The 20,570-nt window shown below is 36.8% G+C and overlaps 2 protein-coding genes across 2 annotated transcripts in view; one reads left to right on the top strand and one right to left on the bottom strand.

Annotated features, from left to right (window-relative positions):
* Positions 1 to 82: 82 nt before the first annotated feature.
* Positions 83 to 1,792, bottom strand: LOC6038919. The gene is made up of 2 exons (XM_038255728.1): positions 842 to 1,792; positions 83 to 783 (listed from the first exon to the last, which is right to left on the bottom strand). The coding sequence occupies exons 1-2, from the start codon at positions 869 to 871 to the stop codon at positions 118 to 120; spliced, it is 696 nt and encodes a 231-aa protein (XP_038111656.1). The 5' UTR covers positions 872 to 1,792; the 3' UTR covers positions 83 to 117.
* Positions 1,793 to 3,724: 1,932 nt separating this feature from the next.
* Positions 3,725 to 20,570, top strand: part of LOC6038937 (serine/threonine-protein kinase GL21140) — a 103,495-nt gene continuing 86,649 nt past the window's right edge. The window contains exon 1 of the mRNA XM_038252314.1: positions 3,725 to 4,389. The gene's annotated coding sequence lies outside the window, so the exon portion shown is untranslated. The remainder of the gene's footprint in view (positions 4,390 to 20,570) is intronic.

Raw genomic sequence — 20,570 nt, forward strand, 5'->3', positions numbered from 1 at the left:
AAACTAACACAGAATCATGGTGTGCGTGAGAGAAACAGTATAGTTTACAAAAGTTATGTGCCCTTTTGAAATGTTAGGCCCTTTTTAAATAATTGTTTTATTCAGTAACTGCATCCATTACACTGCACTCTTCAGCTGTTCCAACGAGTCGAAAACAACACGGATACGCGATGTCCGTTCCACTCCCTCAACTTCAATGTACATGGTCACCCTCAGCTCGACCAGTCGCGGCAGCTTCCAGCAGATTACTCGCCGTACATCATCGTTCAAGGCGTCCTTCACGTGCGTCATGTGAAGTTTATGCAGGCTAGGGCACCGACTCAACAGAGTGGCCAGCAGATCCGGGGACATTTTGCAACTGAATAGTATGAGTGATTTCAGGGCGGTCAGATCGTCAAAGTAGCAACGCGTCGTTTCTTTGGGGAACATGTTGTGCAGCTTTAGCTCTCGCGGGTGTTTCAGGGTTCCTAGCACTTTCAGGAAATGCGCCCAACTATCCATTGAACAGCCGTCAATGTGTATCGCTTGAATGTTTGGCATTTTTTCAAGACACATTTGAAAACTGTTGTCTTGAAAAAATATCTCTTCCAGGTACAATTCCCTCAAGTTCGGACGACAGTTGGGTAATTTGGAATTGTTGTTTATGGTTCGGCCATCAAGTGATAGGATCTCCAGTTTGGGCATGCTTGACAAAAATGTGAGATCCACGTGCTCGGGGTTTGAACCCAAACAATACGACAGAAACTTTAGATTAGACAGTAGCTGGCCCATCTCGTTCAGTTGCTGAAAATGAAAACAAAAGTTTAAACGATGAAATATATTTGTAAATCAATACACCAACCGTTTTGTTAAACCAAAATTGATTATCCATGACGTCCAGATGTTCCAACGATGGATGCAATCTGCATAACTGGACGATAAGACCAGGGAACAGGGAAGTTGGTTGTAACTCAGACAACGTTAATTTCTTCAGCTAATTCGATCGAATTTTATCACTTCGATCAGAACTTCGTCTATGTCGTTGATTGTGAGTTCCGCCAAAGTGTTCTGTAATCCGTTCACAAATTTAGCAATTTCCACCGAATGATGAAAATCTCTGTTGCAACACCACGTGATGTTTAACGACTTCAAGGTGCAACAAAGTTGTTGAAACACTTTGAAAATCTCAGCGGATTTGACGTCTTCAAGTTTAAGTTTTTCCAGCTTGTTAAGGGTGAAATCAACCGCAACGGGGCAATCAACGAGTTGCTTTCTATCGCAAAGCTCCCAGGATAGCACCAAGTACTTCAAATTTGGAATTTGTTTAAGCATATCCAGTAAGACAGATACGTTGATTTTGCAACGGGTAAACTCAAGCTCGACTAGACGCTGACAGAACGATGGCCACCATAAACCGACTGCAGCTATGTCCACATGTTCAAAGTGTGCGTTCGTAGCTGTAGGTAGATCGCTGGGTTCATCGTAAATGTCACGGAAGAAAAACACGTAATATTTGGCCAAAAGGACAGAACTGCTGTCGACGATGCCCTTCCATCGATGGCACACCAATCGCACCCGCAGCAGATGACAGCCGGATAGTCGCTTGAATATTTCGGTCCACACCTCCGGGGGCAACGCTGATTGATCCAGTTGTGGAGAATCGCTACGTTTTACATTGAAGGGATAAAGTGTCCGGCGGCTTCCTGGTCCGGTATCCTCGTCGGTTGAAGCTGACGGATGTCGGGCACACATTTCGCAAGATTCCATTTCTTAGTTTCAGTAGAACAACTACAAAAAACGTATCTGACTTTATTAAACTTTACGATTTGTTTTGATTGTTGAACCAAGTTCGCTCATGCCAAAAGTCTGTCAAAGCTGTGCACGTTTATAGAAAACGACTCACTTTGAAATATTTAACTCAAACAATAACGTGACCACCAAACCACTGGCAATGACACTTCTCGACGTTTTTGCCTTTCTTACTAAAGAAAGGTAAATTGTGGTTTCGGAAATAAATCGCTGTTATTTCGATCTATTTCCACAACCACAATTAACCATTCTATAGTAAGAAAGGCAAAAATGTCGAGAAATGTGTAGGTTTTCATTTCGCGAAGCAATTTTATGTTTTTTTTTTCTGAGCGTATCTAAAAAAATGTCACCAAAACAATATTTCGCCGCGGCACCAAACTGAAATGTCGCCAGTTGAATTGCGAAAAGACTCGCGCCGCGACTGTTAGCACGGAATCGACCACGAAGGTCTACCGAAAATCGGTCTGTGAGCGAGGATTCGATCAAGCGGATGGACCATTTCATGATGTCTAGCTTGGAGATGACAATTACTGCGCTTTTGACTTTCAAATTGGTGTCTAGGTCTTCCTGTTTTGACTCTTACTGTTGCTCAGTTTAATAATGAAATATCTTCATGAAACTTTCAGGAGTTACTGAAAATCTTCTGACTGGATTTAGTAAATTTTCTGTAATATGAAATTTTGTGATTTTCTACATGTATGTAACCCCTAAATCTAAAGCGTTCCATTTCTTTGGCAAATCAGAAAAGATCAGCCAGGTTTTTTTTAACATCCAAAGGCATCAAAATAAAAATAAAAGCAAACACTGATTCGATACCATGCTTGAGAGATATTTCATGACAGAAAATCGTCGCGAGAGTTAGACTTGCTAAATTCGGTTTAGTGCAGCTGCGACAGTAAAACTTTACACAGATTGAAGGTTCAAAAATTACACATGGTACGTTCGTTTGAGGGCTAGTTCCACACTGAGCGCCACCATCAAAGCTGTCAAAGTGTTTTTTGAAGAAACTTGCGCTAGCTCCGCACGAGTTTCGCCGCCATCTTTTAAGTGACGCACTAGATTTTTTTTTTCAGTTTCATGCGGGTTCCACGCACACGCCAACGAGTGCGGCACTAAGTGCAGCACCGGCTCTTCAAACGAACGTTTCAATAGATTTGACAGACAACGTTTGTACACAGATCTGCTGTCAAGGTTTTATACAAATTCGTTGTATTCGTATTCCCAGTTTTGGGCGATCTATGTCAAATTTTACACAGATCTGAATGACCTGGATTTTGCGTATAGAGTTATCTAAGCCCGCTCTCACGCACACTAGTACACCATTTGTTTTGATGGCTGGTACAAAATTTAACCTCAATCTTTTTCGTGTACACTCAAACCCCGATGGTTTGACACCAACTGTTGTCAAACGAACGGGGTCACGTTTTAGTTTGACACCCCTTTTACACGGAGTTCACACACACTACTAAACGTGTGTTTTGATAGTGTGCGTGAGCGCCGTGTAAAAAGTGACAGTTCGTCACTTTTTAGTTTGACTTTGACCAACCAACGGGGTACAAACTAAAAAAGTGTCAAACGAAAAAGTGACCAACCACCGGGGGTTGAGTGTACGTACACGCAATACATGCGCACGTAGATAACTCTACACCCTTACCAAAAATCATGATTTTTTGAGTTCCAAATCCCACTTTTCATACGATTTTTTGAGTTCAAGTACTACAACCATAAAAATGGTTATATGGGTTGAGCTGAAAAATTCGTATGAAAAGTAGGATTTGGAACTCAAAAAATCATGATTTTTGGTAAGGGTGTATGGACCGTGTGGACAATTCCCCCTAAACGTGCAACAACTCCCAGCCCTATCGCTTTTCTGACAGCTCTCATTTGACACGCAATCTGTCACTTTGGATTTCTCGCTTGTAGTGGTGCCGTCGTCGTGGGGCGTTTTGTGTGTGGGGATCAGCCAGCCAAAAGTTATACGGGGAACACCCCTCCCAGCGGCTCCACCACCAGAGTCCAGTCCAGTGTACAGAGAGTGGCCATCGGCGGTAGAGATTCTTCATTGCGGTGTCGACGTCGTCGCGGTGTGGAACCTACAATATTTCCTCTCGATTTTTTCCCCCCACGACTGTGTGTCTGTCTCTCTGTTGTCTGGGTTAATTTTTGTGGCCGCGGCCCGCGAGTGAGTGTTGTTTTCGGTGCGAAATTCCGGTGAATTCCGTGGGAGTGAAAAGGGGGATTACGGCGAAAAAAAAAGGGCGCAGTGTGCTAATGTTGTGAAGAAGAAGGTTGTGTTCCGGAGAACGGTTCCCGCCCTACCCACCCTCCACCATCATCATCATCATTCCAGAAGCATTTATAGTTCTATAGGGAGGTCAGGGCACTTCCGGCCACCATCAGCGTTACAAGCGTAAAGTGTTGATCCTTCCGGTGTTGTGCTGGTTGAGCAATTGTGTGCAAAGTGCCACTGGAAATCGTGAAACGCTAGCAGATTTTGGTCCGGAATCTGTGCCACGGAGGCGCCTGTGAGCTTCACGATTGCTGCGGAACCGATCCGGGAAGCCGCGGCCGCGATTTCTTCCGTCGTGCAGTCCAATTCCGGTAAGCGTTGGATGCTTTTCTTTTTGTGGGGGGATTTGACCGGGGGTTGTCCACACAACCGAATCGAGTTGAGCAGCAGCGGCAGCCAAAAAGAAGCAGAGTGCACAAATCCATTATGGATGATTGAGAAATTGTGTGTGGAAAGCGCGGCGCAGTGTGTGAAAGTTGCGATGATTTGTGCCGCGGGGGGAAAGGGACTCTTCGATTTTCTGCCCCGGTGGTCGCGACACGATCGTGGACATTGTCACTCGGCGCATTTTTATTGTTATCAGACTGTGTGTGACATTTTATTGACCCCTCCTGCATCTCCGTTTTGTTCGCGAGGGGATGTTGAAGCTGGAAGTGGCCATAAACATTGAAAAAGGGTTGCCATTTACCTCTACTTTAATACGGATCGGGTTTAAAGTATCCACAATACAGTGTGCACACAGTACCGGTTCATGTTGACCGTCCGCATGCCTCTCCTGGTCTAATCGGTTTTATTGATTTCCACTCGTGGCGTGGCGTGTTTGAGGATGGGTCAACCCGGCTTCTAGAAGCCGGCACAGGACACAGGTCACCATCGGTCATCGAACGACAAATTAATTGCTGGGTATAGTTAGCAAGAAATGGATTTCACAATCAGGTGCTTTTTGTTAGACTGATCAGTGATATGAGAAATGTTGAAACATACTGTACATACTACTAATTTAAGAGGCAGTATTTGTAAATTCTGCTCGGTTTGTTCTAGAGGTCGTATCGAAGTGCTCCGATTTGGATGAAACTTTCAGCGTTTGTTTGTCTATACATGAGATGAACTCATGCCAAATATGAGCCCTCTACGACAAAGGGAAGTGGGGTAAAACGGGCTTCGAAATTTGATGTCCAAAAAACCTAAAAAATCTTAAAATTGCTCGCATTTCCGTAAAAATTTATCAATTCCAACTCTCATAGATGCATTTGAAAGGTCTTTAGAAGCACTTTAAAATGGGCCATAGACATCCTGGATCGGTTTGACTTTTTCTCATTGCTTTTGCAAATTACTGTTCAAAATTGATTTTTTTAAAACCATAATATCTTTTTGCAACAGCCTCCAACACCCATACTCCCATAGGTCAAAAGATAGGCAATTTCATGGACTATAGTGTTTTAGTAATTAGTAATTCCGTAGGATTATAATTAACTTTTTGGCCAATCGCAGTATTGCTCTTAGTTTTTCGATTGTAGTTTTTCGATTGTAGGCCTCCATAGCGGCACTTTTTGGTCATATTCGGAATCCTTGGAAAATTTCACGTTAGTTAGAAGTATTGGAGCGGTAAATTTGATTTAAAAAATAATTAAATAAAACTTTTTCGAAAAAAGAAACAGATCTTATTTACTCTGTGATCAATACGTCAAATGCTGTATCAAGTAGGCGAAAACCTGTTTCACCCCTAATCCAACAAATTGTTAAAAAATATTTTAATTCATTCTAAATGGCAATTTTTCCAATCAAAATTACCACTCCAATACTTCTAACAAACAAACAGTAACACATTTTTTTTTTTTTGATAATCCAGTTTTAGGAACATGAAAGATAAAAAAGCGTTTTTTCAGATAAATTTCCCACTTGTTCTTCTTTATCTAGCTTTTATTTTCCGAATAGCTGAAAAGTAAAAAGTCTCACTGAGCGTTCACTGAGAGAGAGATAATCGTAAATTCTCTTCTCTCTTGCGCGAGATATCGGTCTCGCTCAAACTTTTCGTAAGTAAACACCGTGTTAATATAGTTAAACATAAATTAAAATTTGTTTGTACTTAACTTAACGGTGGCCACTTAAATAGAAAAAAATCGAGAATTCGCCAAAATCTGCGAAAAAGTCGGGAATTTGAGATTTTTTGTCAAAAAGTTGGGAAGAGTTGGGTATCCCAATCATAAATACTTGATTAAAAATAATTATTTTAGGGAAAATATGCCCTTTCTAATTAAACACAAATCTTCCTCATATGGAAAGTTTGATGCTCGATTAAAGCTCCAAAAATGCTATTTAGGCTATAAACTTAGGAACCATCCCCCCTCGTGGACAATTGTCCATTAAAAAAAATCTTTTTTGTATAGAGCGTGGACAATTGCCAAAATCCAATGTTTAAATCACAGAAACTTTTTTGTGTGCTTCATTTTATATTATTCTTCAATAAACTAAAAAAAAATCACTAAATTTTAACTAAAACTAAAACAAACAAAATTCCCCCAATTAAAAAAAAAAAACCTCCTGGTTTATGGATGGGCTCTATATACATTTTTTTTAAATATATGTAGGGCACGCGTATTCTTATTTACTGAACTGTTCTTTGAATATATTTGAACATATTTTTGAAGAGTTTTAGCTCACTTTTCAAAAACTAAATTAAAATCAATTTGCAAAAACAATATAATTTTTAACAAAATGTAAATTTTTGTTCTAAGTGAGAAAAGAAACCAAAAAAGTAGTATTTTTTAGCTTTCACGGGAATTATCCACCCACATAAACAAATATCGTTAAAAAAATATTTGTTGTGTTTTTCAATGTGATTCCAACGATTAAAATACTCTTCATTTCATTTTAAATAAAACAAAGCTTGATTCTCCCTGGGCTTTGTCATAATGAGTGTCATAGGTTTGATGCTTGTTTGGCAAAGAGTATGATTTGATTCGATGTGGAATTAAAATCGAAGTGTTCAGTATATTGCTGAAGCTTCAATTTTTACACATGGACACCACTTCATGCTGCGAGAACCCACTTTGGCGTAGTCTCAGGGCTTAATCGATGGCCGGTAAGCTGTCATCGAGACAAGGAGGTTCTCTGATAGTGGAAATATCACATTTGTACAATGAACCGCTACATATGTGATTTTTCCCTTTCTTAATGTGGGTGTCAGGTTAGGATGCGGGTTTAAAAAAATAGTGTTTGTAGAATTTAGGATTTTAACTATAAATATCAACTTTTTATACTTTGCCTTTAGTTATTTAGGGACAAAATTAGTAACAGTGAATTACGTAATTCTATCAGAATCGGTGATTTTCATTCAAGTACCATAAAAACCATTCTGATTTGTCAAAATTTCCATAGAGTCTCGATCAATCAATAGTGAAATGATATCGACTTGTAAAATATCAACTGTTTTTTTTTGTTTTTTAAAAGAAGCCAGACAGGTTTTAAAAGAAACGTTTTTTTTTTGTTAATAATTAAAATGTCGGGGATTTGAGATAAGAGTAGCTTTCGGATAGGTTGCTTTAAATCTTGTATTCAATTCAAGTTAGGTAGTTATCCGCAAATGAATATTTGGACTTATATGAATAATTGAACATTTTGGACTTATGAATAACACACAACTGTGCATTTATTCTAGAGTCAGATCCATACAGCGTCAGTGTTTATTTGGTCGAAGTGTACTAATTCATTGGCAGATCTGATTCTAGTTTGTAATGTACGACAAGACTACTGACGGACGTGACAGGACGAGGGCCCAGTTTAGAGGTTTCAACATCAACGATGTGCGGCTGGATTTCCCTCCCAAAAAAAAAAAAAAAAAAAAATATATATATATATATATATATATATATATTCCATTTGAAAGAGCCTAAACCAAAAAAGTTCTCGATCGGGCTCAAAATTTTGACCTTGGGTTTGGCCATTGGCCTACATCGTGCTAGGGTGGTTCAAAAATGGCAATTTTCGTCATTTTCGCAAAACCACTTTTTCTAAAAATCATATCTCGCGCCATTTCATCCGATTTTAGCTGTCTTAGACGCAAAGAAAGGTGATGAGTTTGGCTATTTGGGAAAAATAGTAAAAGTTCAAAAATCTAGCTTAACTATTGAAAAAGTCGTATGAAAACTTAAAATGGCGTTTTGACCGTGTCTGGACCAAAGAGCCTATGTCTGAAAATATTTTATCGGATTCCTCGGAAAATTTCACATAATATATCAAAATTGGCGATGTCGAACCGTACGTTTCGAGATATGATTTTTGAAAAAACTGCGTTTTCGACGCGCCACGCGCAAAAACGGAAAATGACGAAATCGGCAAAAAATCAACTTTTTCCACTAACACTGCGATAACTTTAAAATTTCAGCGATGACCTATAGATGTTATGGTACCAAAAGTTGCGTCTCTCAATTACGAAAATTTTGGTACCCAGACATGTATAGGTCATCGCTGAAATTTTAAAGTTATCGCAGTTTTAGAGAAAAAAGTTGATTTTTTGCCGATTTCGTCATTTTCCCGTTTTTGCGCGTGGCGCGTCGAAAAACGCAGTTTTTATTTTCAAAAAATCGTATCTCCAAAACGTACGGTTCGACATCGCCAATTTTTTGATATGTTATGTGAAATTTTCCGAGGAATCCGATAAAAATATTTTCAGACATAGGCTCTTTGGTCCAGACACGGTCAAAACGCCATTTTAAGTTTTCATACGACTTTTCAATAGTTAAGCTAGATTTTTGGAACTTTTTACTATTTTTCCCAAATAGCCAAACTCATCACCTTTCTTTGCGTCTAAGACAGCTAAAATCGGATGAAATGACGCGGAGATATGATTTTTAGAAAAAGTGGTTTTTGCGAAAATGACGAAAATTGCCATTTTTGAACCACCCTAGCACGATGTAGGCCACCCTAATGGCCAAACAAAAAAATACGGGTCTAATTATTTTGGCCAAGGAACCCCCAGAAAAATTTTGAGCCCGATCGGAGAACTTTTTTTTTGGTTTAGGCTCTTTTCAAATGGAATTGCTGTATATATAAAACAAAGCTTGATTCTTTTAATTTCTTTCAAAACAATACCTTTCAAATAAAATAGCAGTAATTTGTTTTATCAGCGAATGAAAATATTACTAAATTTAGTTAGTTTCTAAAAACCTAAAAAATCTAAGCATTTTTTCAAATGGTTCATATCAACTTGACATACATATATAATATATGTCATATATTCAAGCTTTTTAATTGAAAACCAAAAAAATTTACTTGACAAGTCTTTTTGGATGACATATTTATTAAGTTGCTATTTAAAATAAATTATTTTAGAAAATTGATAAATTTCACGAATTTCACGCCGTCCACGAAATCAAAAATTCAAAAATCACTAACCCTATATTAGTAATTAAACCAGGGAATTCACTCGCTCAATTCTACAGCAGTTCATAAGAATATTTTTATTCCTTTCGAGTTTGATAAATTATTTTGAGAAAAATCGTTACATTTTCACACATACATAAAATTTTACGGGATTTCGCGAAAAGAGCCGAATTTCGCGGAATTCACGCTGTCCGCAAAATCGTAAAATTTCACTAACCCTAGTCTTAATCCAGGTCCATATCTTGAAAATCATTAAAAACTATCGAAATTTTGGTAAATTTCATAAAAAATCTATTTTTTTTAAATAGTGTAATCATGATTATAAACTCAGCAAAATGCATTTTAATTTGTTTTGAGTTGATTGCACGTCTATTTTCATGAAAATTGTAAAGCTTTCTTTCTTGAAGATTTTTCCTAAATATTGTTAACTTAAAGGTAACAAAACTATATGCTTGGTTCATCCATGGTTTACAAATTGGTAAAACAAAATTTAGTTAGCATTTTTTAACAATGCATTGGTTTAAGCCGTGTTTTTAAAAAAAAAATTTTCATTACATCTTTTATGTCAGAAATTTAAAGTGTGTAAATTTACATCTGGCAGACGCTAGGGAAAATATTTGTAATCCCAAAAAAAAAAATCAAACCGGCGATAGTTATATCTAGCTTACTAAGTCCGCGCCCGGTGAGATGGTTGTGCGGGTTGGGGCGCGGACTTAGTAAGCTAGATATAACTATCGCCGGTTTGATTTTTTTTTTTGGGATTACTGGATATTTTTCCTTAGCGTCTGCCAGATGTAAATTTACACATTATTAGAGGTAAAATTAAAGCTTTTTTCTAACATAAAAGATGTTCTCCCTTTTTGATGAAATTTTACCACGTTTTTTTTACTGTGTGGCCTCAAAACGATCCGAGTTAACTTTGACGAGTTATTAGCGATTTTAAGAAGAAGATTTTGCATGAAAAGATTTTTTTTCCACCAAGTTTAACGTTCTATTGCGACCCTTAAACCTTAACCAATTTTGCCAAAAAAATTACAGTCACTTATTTTTGCTTAAGGAATCGAATCAAGATCTAAACAAGACAAAACAAGACACAGGACAAGAATTGATACTGGCCGGGATTGGGTGATTTGAAAGATTATCATTATTTATTGACTCGATATCAAACACCTCTAATGCTATTTTATACCATGACGGTTTCCTCTTAATTTAATCAATCTATTGCAAAAAAAAAAATCTAGTGAAAACAACACACATCAGCCAGCCAATTTGTGATTGTGTCAAATATTTATTATACATAAAAAGCAGCCATCCCACTTTCTTCACTCTCCCAACTTAATGCACATTTCAAAGAAAGGCGCGATATATGCTGCTGAATCAAAACTCTCATTGAAAAAGCAGCCGCCGCACATTTTTTTACCTCCCAATGATTTTTGACACTCGTGTTGACGTCAAAGAAAGTCCGCAGTGAATGCTCTTTGAAAAAATCATAGAGAAAAATAGCGGCTCGTCAACGCTGCAAAGCCATTGTTCAATCCATTCATTCATTCATCACACATATTATAGATTCCTGCTATCGCGATTAAATACCAAAATCAACATTCATTGGATGGGTCTCTCTCTTGTGGTAACATTGCCGTTGTGCTTTCTTGTCGTGTGAGGAAATTAATAAATAAACAATTGTTTTGCCTTTCTTACTAAAGAAAGGTATAGGTTTTACTTTAAGCCAGGACGTCATTTCCATCTTCGTAAATATGTCGATTCAGCATGAATTTTAAACGGAAAAATCGTCAAAAAAATCACACTGCATCGATTTTCGACGCTCTATCGATTCACCTTGACAGAACTCGTCTATCTCCAACCCTCGAATTTTGAGAAAATAAATTCCGTGGAGGTCGAGTGATGTTCGTATGTGGTAAAATTTTGCAAAATTTTGTGTCGCGCCGTTCTCAGCTCCCATATGTCCGATTTCGATTCTTCTAAATGCAGATGAAAGCTAGTGTGCTGAACCTGGGCGAGTTGCCGCGCAAATTTCGAAATATCCATCTGTTTTCGGATGCGGCCAGACTTTTCAACAAAATACACAGTTTTCAAATGAAAATATGGTCAATTTTTTCATTTTATTATCTTTTATTTATCTCAAAATTGCATTTTTCGAGCCCTACAACCTCCCAAATTTTCATCCAGATTCATAATATGGTTCTGGAGTTAGAGCCATTTGATTGACCTACCATAAGAAAATAAATCCCTAAAAAGGTAAAAGCCCACCTGGTGACCTTCGCCAACATTTTTCATTTCTGATTTTATTCAAAATTTCTTGCTACATTCATAGTACAGACCATGAGTGAGCATCTGAAACAAATTCGACATCGATCGGCAATCCCGATCAATTTTTAGAACGATTTACTTTTTGCCTTTCTTACTAAAGAAAGGTATAGGTTTTACTTTAAGCCAGGACGTCATTTCCATCTTCGTAAATATGTCGATTCAGCATGAATTTTAAACGGAAAAATCGTCAAAAAAATCACACTGCATCGATTATCGACGCTCTATCGATTCACCTTGACAGAACTCGTCTATCTCCAACCCTCGAATTTTGAGAAAATAAATTCCGTGGAGGTCGAGTGATGTTCGTATGTGGTAAAATTTTGCAAAATTTTGTGTCGCGCCGTTCTCAGCTCCCATATGTCCGATTTCGATTCTTCTAAATGCAGATGAAAGCTAGTGTGCTGAACCTGGGCGAGTTGCCGCGCAAATTTCGAAATATCCATCTGTTTTCGGATGCGGCCAGACTTTTCAACAAAATACACAGTTTTCAAATGAAAATATGGTCAAATTTTTCATTTTATTATCTTTTATTTATCTCAAAAATTGCATTTTTCGAGCCCTACAACCTCCCAAATTTTCATCCAGATTCATAATATGGTTCTGGAGTTAGAGCCATTTGATTGACCTACCATAAGAAAATAAATCCCTAAAAAAAGGTAAAAGCCCACCTGGTGACCTTCGCCAACATTTTTCATTTCTGATTTTATTCAAAATTTCTTGCTACATTCATAGTACAGACCATGAGTGAGCATCTGAAACAAATTCGACATCGATCGGCAATCCCGATCAATTTTTAGAACGATTTACTTTTTGCCTTTCTTACTAAAGAAAGGTATAGGTTTTACTTTAAGCCAGGACGTCATTTCCATCTTCGTAAATATGTCGATTCAGCATGAATTTTAAACGGAAAAATCGTCAAAAAAATCACACTGCATCGATTTTCGACGCTCTATCGATTCACCTTGACAGAACTCGTCTATCTCCAACCCTCGAATTTTGAGAAAATAAATTCCGTGGAGGTCGAGTGATGTTCGTATGTGGTAAAATTTTGCAAAATTTTGTGTCGCGCCGTTCTCAGCTCCCATATGTCCGATTTCGATTCTTCTAAATGCAGATGAAAGCTAGTGTGCTGAACCTGGGCGAGTTGCCGCGCAAATTTCGAAATATCCATCTGTTTTCGGATGCGGCCAGACTTTTCAACAAAATACACAGTTTTCAAATAAAAATATGGTCAAATTTTTCATTTTATTATCTTTTATTTATCTCAAAAATTGCATTTTTCGAGCCCTACAACCTCCCAAATTTTCATCCAGATTCATAATATGGTTCTGGAGTTAGAGCCATTTGATTGACCTACCATAAGAAAATAAATCCCTAAAAAGGTAAAAGCCCACCTGGTGACCTTCGCCAACATTTTTCATTTCTGATTTTATTCAAAATTTCTTGCTACATTCATAGTACAGACCATGAGTGAGCATCTGAAACAAATTCGACATCGATCGGCAATCCCGATCAATTTTTAGAACGATTTACTTTTTGCCTTTCTTACTAAAGAAAGGTATAGGTTTTACTTTAAGCCAGGACGTCATTTCCATCTTCGTAAATATGTCGATTCAGCATGAATTTTAAACGGAAAAATCGTCAAAAAAATCACACTGCATCGATTATCGACGCTCTATCGATTCACCTTGACAGAACTCGTCTATCTCCAACCCTCGAATTTTGAGAAAATAAATTCCGTGGAGGTCGAGTGATGTTCGTATGTGGTAAAATTTTGCAAAATTTTGTGTCGCGCCGTTCTCAGCTCCCATATGTCCGATTTCGATTCTTCTAAATGCAGATGAAAGCTAGTGTGCTGAACCTGGGCGAGTTGCCGCGCAAATTTCGAAATATCCATCTGTTTTCGGATGCGGCCAGACTTTTCAACAAAATACACAGTTTTCAAATGAAAATATGGTCAAATTTTTCATTTTATTATCTTTTATTTATCTCAAAATTGCATTTTTCGAGCCCTACAACCTCCCAAATTTTCATCCAGATTCATAATATGGTTCTGGAGTTAGAGCCATTTGATTGACCTACCATAAGAAAATAAATCCCTAAAAAAAGGTAAAAGCCCACCTGGTGACCTTCGCCAACATTTTTCATTTCTGATTTTATTCAAAATTTCTTGCTACATTCATAGTACAGACCATGAGTGAGCATCTGAAACAAATTCGACATCGATCGGCAATCCCGATCAATTTTTAGAACGATTTACTTTTGCCTTTCTTACTAAAGAAAGGTATAGGTTTTACTTTAAGCCAGGACGTCATTTCCATCTTCGTAAATATGTCGATTCAGCATGAATTTTAAACGGAAAAATCGTCAAAAAATCACACTGCATCGATTTTCGACGCTCTATCGATTCACCTTGACAGAACTCGTCTATCTCCAACCCTCGAATTTTGAGAAAATAAATTCCGTGGAGGTCGAGTGATGTTCGTATGTGGTAAAATTTTGCAAAATTTTGTGTCGCGCCGTTCTCAGCTCCCATATGTCCGATTTCGATTCTTCTAAATGCAGATGAAAGCTAGTGTGCTGAACCTGGGCGAGTTGCCGCGCAAATTTCGAAATATCCATCTGTTTTCGGATGCGGCCAGACTTTTCAACAAAATACACAGTTTTCAAATGAAAATATGGTCAAATTTTTTCATTTTATTATCTTTTATTTATCTCAAAATTGCATTTTTCGAGCCCTACAACCTCCCAAATTTTCATCCAGATTCATAATATGGTTCTGGAGTTAGAGCCATTTGATTGACCTACCATAAGAAAATAAATCCCTAAAAAGGTAAAAGCCCACCTGGTGACCTTCGCCAACATTTTTCATTTCTGATTTTATTCAAAATTTCTTGCTACATTCATAGTACAGACCATGAGTGAGCATCTGAAACAAATTCGACATCGATCGGCAATCCCGATCAATTTTTAGAACGATTTACTTTTTGCCTTTCTTACTAAAGAAAGGTATAGGTTTTACTTTAAGCCAGGACGTCATTTCCATCTTCGTAAATATGTCGATTCAGCATGAATTTTAAACGGAAAAATCGTCAAAAAAATCACACTGCATCGATTTTCGACGCTCTATCGATTCACCTTGACAGAACTCGTCTATCTCCAACCCTCGAATTTTGAGAAAATAAATTCCGTGGAGGTCGAGTGATGTTCGTATGTGGTAAAATTTTGCAAAATTTTGTGTCGCGCCGTTCTCAGCTCCCATATGTCCGATTTCGATTCTTCTAAATGCAGATGAAAGCTAGTGTGCTGAACCTGGGCGAGTTGCCGCGCAAATTTCGAAATATCCATCTGTTTTCGGATGCGGCCAGACTTTTCAACAAAATACACAGTTTTCAAATGAAAATATGGTCAAATTTTTTCATTTTATTATCTTTTATTTATCTCAAAAATTGCATTTTTCGAGCCCTACAACCTCCCAAATTTTCATCCAGATTCATAATATGGTTCTGGAGTTAGAGCCATTTGATTGACCTACCATAAGAAAATAAATCCCTAAAAAAAGGTAAAAGCCCACCTGGTGACCTTCGCCAACATTTTTCATTTCTGATTTTATTCAAAATTTCTTGCTACATTCATAGTACAGACCATGAGTGAGCATCTGAAACAAATTCGACATCGATCGGCAATCCCGATCAATTTTTAGAACGATTTACTTTTTGCCTTTCTTACTAAAGAAAGGTATAGGTTTTACTTTAAGCCAGGACGTCATTTCCATCTTCGTAAATATGTCGATTCAGCATGAATTTTAAACGGAAAAATCGTCAAAAAAATCACACTGCATCGATTTTCGACGCTCTATCGATTCACCTTGACAGAACTCGTCTATCTCCAACCCTCGAATTTTGAGAAAATAAATTCCGTGGAGGTCGAGTGATGTTCGTATGTGGTAAAATTTTGCAAAATTTTGTGTCGCGCCGTTCTCAGCTCCCATATGTCCGATTTCGATTCTTCTAAATGCAGATGAAAGCTAGTGTGCTGAACCTGGGCGAGTTGCCGCGCAAATTTCGAAATATCCATCTGTTTTCGGATGCGGCCAGACTTTTCAACAAAATACACAGTTTTCAAATAAAAATATGGTCAAATTTTTTCATTTTATTATCTTTTATTTATCTCAAAAATTGCATTTTTCGAGCCCTACAACCTCCCAAATTTTCATCCAGATTCATAATATGGTTCTGGAGTTAGAGCCATTTGATTGACCTACCATAAGAAAATAAATCCCTAAAAAAAGGTAAAAGCCCACCTGGTGACCTTCGCCAACATTTTTCATTTCTGATTTTATTCAAAATTTCTTGCTACATTCATAGTACAGACCATGAGTGAGCATCTGAAACAAATTCGACATCGATCGGCAATCCCGATCAATTTTTAGAACGATTTACTTTTTGCCTTTCTTACTAAAGAAAGGTATAGGTTTTACTTTAAGCCAGGACGTCATTTCCATCTTCGTAAATATGTCGATTCAGCATGAATTTTAAACGGAAAAATCGTCAAAAAATCACACTGCATCGATTTTCGACGCTCCGTCGCGAAGTCGACAAGTTGTCAAGTTGAGCTTCGAATACTGGCGCGAGAATGCTGGCGCATATATTTGCTGGCTCGACTTATACTCGTTTGTAGTAGCTTGTCTACCGATGTTTCCTTCAATATGTAAGATATCGTAGCTTTTCGGTTTCTTTTGCCCTGTTTGTTTTTGCATAACTGTCCAATGTTTATTTAAAAACTTTTGTGACATAGGACATTCATCCGGCTACAATCAATTTGTTTCCCGTGCGCTCCTGAAAACGCCTAAATGTAGACTTCATTTGTCGTAAGTTTATCTAACAGGGTTCATTGGATTCCAATAGGAGCTTTCCAAGCTTTCATCGTTTATATCGTTTTCAAAGTTTTCAATGCTGGCGACGCCAATGGCTTTCTACCTAAGGTTCTCGCGATTGAGTGTGTAGTGGTGCGGTTGTTGAAAATAGCTATCTGTAGACTCTGTCACTTTCTTAGAAGTTTCTTAGGCTAGCTTCCCTGCACCGTGCGGCACACGCGGTTCACCGAAGCTAAAAAACCAAAACCGTGGTGTGCATTGTCACTGGCGCATGGGAAGCTTGCTATGATCGCGTTTGTCATAAACGCTTGTTTGATTACAAACGTACAAGCATATTGCACGATTGAATATATTCTTTTGGTGAAAATTGCGTTTTTTATTTCTTTTGGAAATCATATCATTTATAATACTTTGCTTTTATCATAAGACTTTCTTTTGTGCTGACGTTATATATTAACAAAGTCGATGTTATGAATTGAAAAAAGTTCTACCATTGTTATATTCTTTAGTAAGAAAGGCTCTATCTCACCCCAGGTGGGATTAAATCGGGTTTTTTTTACATTGGTTAATGTGATAAGCTTAAACTTTACACAGTTCATTGATTTGAACTTTTTACAAAAAAAAAACAGTTCAGGTTTTAACCCTATTTGGAAAAATATTGATTTAACACAAGATTCCACGATGCCGGCTCATAAAGATGAAATCAAGAAACGAACCGGTTTGAACATAATTAAACAGTTAAACAATCTTCAATGTTAATAGCGGTGAAATAGACACAGTCCTTCGTCAAAATCCTAATCGCTGAGTTTTGGGTTAATAAAAAAAAGGATCATAAATCGCAAATTACTTTTCAGAGTTTTGTTTCCACCAAAGTCATCAAAAGAGCATGTTTGCGCCCAGATTTGACCCAAATTGTGGAATCGTCGTCGTCGCCGCCAGTCACAAACTCCAGAGAATTCCGAAGATTTGTCGTCACCACTTCTGAGAGCTCTCCATTTTTAGAAGATACGCACCACGCCAAACATCCTTGGCATAGCAAGGCGCATATTTTCGGAGTCTCGAGGGGACCACCCACTTCTCCTCCCTGACCCCCTCCCTTCTTCTCGTAATCATCACTATGCGATGCGAATGTTGTTTACGTGAGCATAAAAAACACAGAGCGCGCTGAATGCAAACCAAACGCCGAGCTCTAAATGAGAGGGAAAGAAAAAATAAGCAGAAGGCGTCCACGACGACGCGTCTAGCCAGGCAGTCGTCGTCGTCGGGGCGATGCTATTACGAATAAAATGCAGTTTGGTTTCCTCTTTTGCATACCAACATTGCGGATTCATAACTGTGTTTTTGTTCGGTGACATATTTTTTGTTTTGTTTTGAATGAATATGGGAAAGCATTGCAATGTCAGATAAATCATTTTTTAACATAATTTTTAAACAGTTGATGATTTTCGGGACGGGAAATTGCTCAATACTATTAATTGGCAATAATCTAAACTTCAACCCGAACAAGGACAGCAGTTTTAAGATAGCTTAACAAAAATCCAAAATGTTTTTTTGTTCTTTGCTGTGTTTTGGATTTTAAATGAACCACCATGTTTCAATAATTTTTATTCAATAAGGCTGGTACAAATATTTTTAAAAGTTTTTATCACCCCCACCCCCTTCAAAATTGGCCCGAAAAATCAGGGGGCAAAAAAATATTTTTACAATAAACTTCAAAATTTCAATGAAAATTCAAGTGCAACCAGCTGAAATCAAATTAAAATACATTCTTCTGCGTTTAAAATCATTTTTAAGCATGTTTGGGTTTATTAAAAAATCTTAATTTTTTTTGAAAATTTTCGATGCAAAATCTTTTTTTTCGATACAATTTTTATTTTTGTCAGATCTTAGATTTTTTGAAAACTAGAGATTGCAAAACAACTGAACTAGTTTAAAATGCATTTTAAAACACTTTTTTCATTTAAATGTGAAGACTATGGCTTGTTATTTAAATTTTTATATTTTTTTATTTTTTTGTCCCCCCCTTGACCTCGGCCAGGGCCGAGGGACAAAAACTTTTTTAAATATTTGCATCGGCCTAAGAGGGTTATCTAATTTGCAGTAATTGCAAATTAGGTAACCCTCTTATATATTTTAAATGACTAGAAAATCATTAAAAATCCCTTTAAAAATAAAAAAACGACATAAAATAAAATTATGCCAGTCAATGTAAAATTGCAGCTACCGTAAAATGGGGTGACTTTGATAGGTTTAAGATTTTTCCGCAAAATGAAGAATACTTATTGAATACGTACGGAATGCTATGGAATCATACTGACCAGGGTAGAATATTGTTAAAAGTACTTCAAGAAGAAGTTTTCATAAAATTTTGAAAAGTTTAAAAAGTTAGTTGAATATAATTAAGAAAAGGTTGATGATTAGCATTATTTTAATCTTCTCAAAGTGCCATGATTTTCTCAATAAATATTATTTTGAATCGAATATTATTTTGAAAAATGATTCATCAAAATCTTTAAATTTATAGGCATTTTCAGGAGAACATATTTCATATAAAGTGTGTAAACTTGTGATTCGTGCTACGAATTCAGTTTAAAGTGCAAAATGAATTGATTATTTTATAAACAAAACTAGTTTTAACGAATTCTGGGAAAAATGTGAGTTTTATCAATTTTACCTATTAAAGGAATTTTGTTAAAATGCTTAGAAAAATAATTAACTTAATATAAAAAAGGTATCAGCAACATTAGTGATGGTACATTTGACTTAATAATAAAATTTGAACACCTTAAATCTGATTTTAACAAGAAAAACTATGACTATCTAAGTCACCCCGGAATTAAAATTTGAGAATTGTCATCGCAACTTATTTTTTAAACACTATTGAAAAAAACTTTTATTCAAAAATATAGTATGCACAAGGTATTTTGAAAATTATAATCTTGGGACCTGGATTACCCCAGATGCCGGTATGTAATAGAAAATATAATTTAAATCTATAAATATACGTAAATGAGCAATTCCAGTTCAAATCAGGATTTTTTTGGTACTTTTGTACAGGACCCTCTCCGATTTCAATGAAACTTTGTAGACATGTTATCCTAGGCCTTTATAAGCATTTTTTTTGTACATGGAGCCAACAGTACTCGAAAATAACATTTGAGAAAGGCGTAAGGTATTTAAATATTTTTGTATTTTGCAATTTAAAAATTACTGTATCTCTAAGCCGTTGCGTCGTATCAAAAAGTGATTAAAGACAAACTTTTAGGAAATTGAACGGGCTTTCTGAAAAAAAAAAAAAATACACTGAAACAAAAATACACGCCACTTCTATGAGATTTTTTGATTTTTAAGTCTCAAATATAAATGTAAAGGTGATGTTACGATTTTTTTTTCGTTCAAAATTTTTGAGGAAATAGCCTAAAATGTTACTAAAAGACTGACGAAAAATGCAGGATGGTATGTCTCTCCTAAAAAAATACAAAAATCGCTTACTAAAACTGTTTTTTTGAAAAGTGGTCTAAACGTCAAGTTTTTTGAAAACCGGTAGTGGGAATCGATTCTCCAGACAATTTTACATAAAAGTCTCAATATTGACCATTGTCCTATGTCCAATCCTTGGGAAGATACACTGCCCCTGATCGCATAAATGTCCCATATGCATTTTTATCGTTTTTGAGTTATTGATGCAGTTTTGTTCAAAATTGTGAGATCTTTCAGAAAAGCATATAACATCCAATACTTTGTTCTAGAAATCAGGAGGAAATCCAGTTTTTTTCGCGAAAACTTAACACGTAACCTTATGTGTGGGGCAAACTTCAAATGCGTTTTTCTCAGCTTGCTGTTTTTGCATATGGGACATTTATGCGAACATGGGCAGTACAGCGGTTTTAAAAAGGAAAATGTTGA

This window comes from Culex quinquefasciatus, chromosome 2 (assembly GCF_015732765.1).
Source record: "Culex quinquefasciatus strain JHB chromosome 2, VPISU_Cqui_1.0_pri_paternal, whole genome shotgun sequence".
NCBI classification, from domain to species: domain Eukaryota; kingdom Metazoa; phylum Arthropoda; class Insecta; order Diptera; family Culicidae; genus Culex; species Culex quinquefasciatus.

Coding starts and splice junctions, on each gene's coding strand:
- LOC6038919 (XM_038255728.1), bottom strand. CDS start 871: ATGGATAATCAATTTTGGTTTAACAAAACG. Junction 784..841: donor AATTTTGGTTTAACAAAACG/GTTGGTGTATTG, acceptor TTTCATTTTCAG/CAACTGAACGAGATGGGCCA.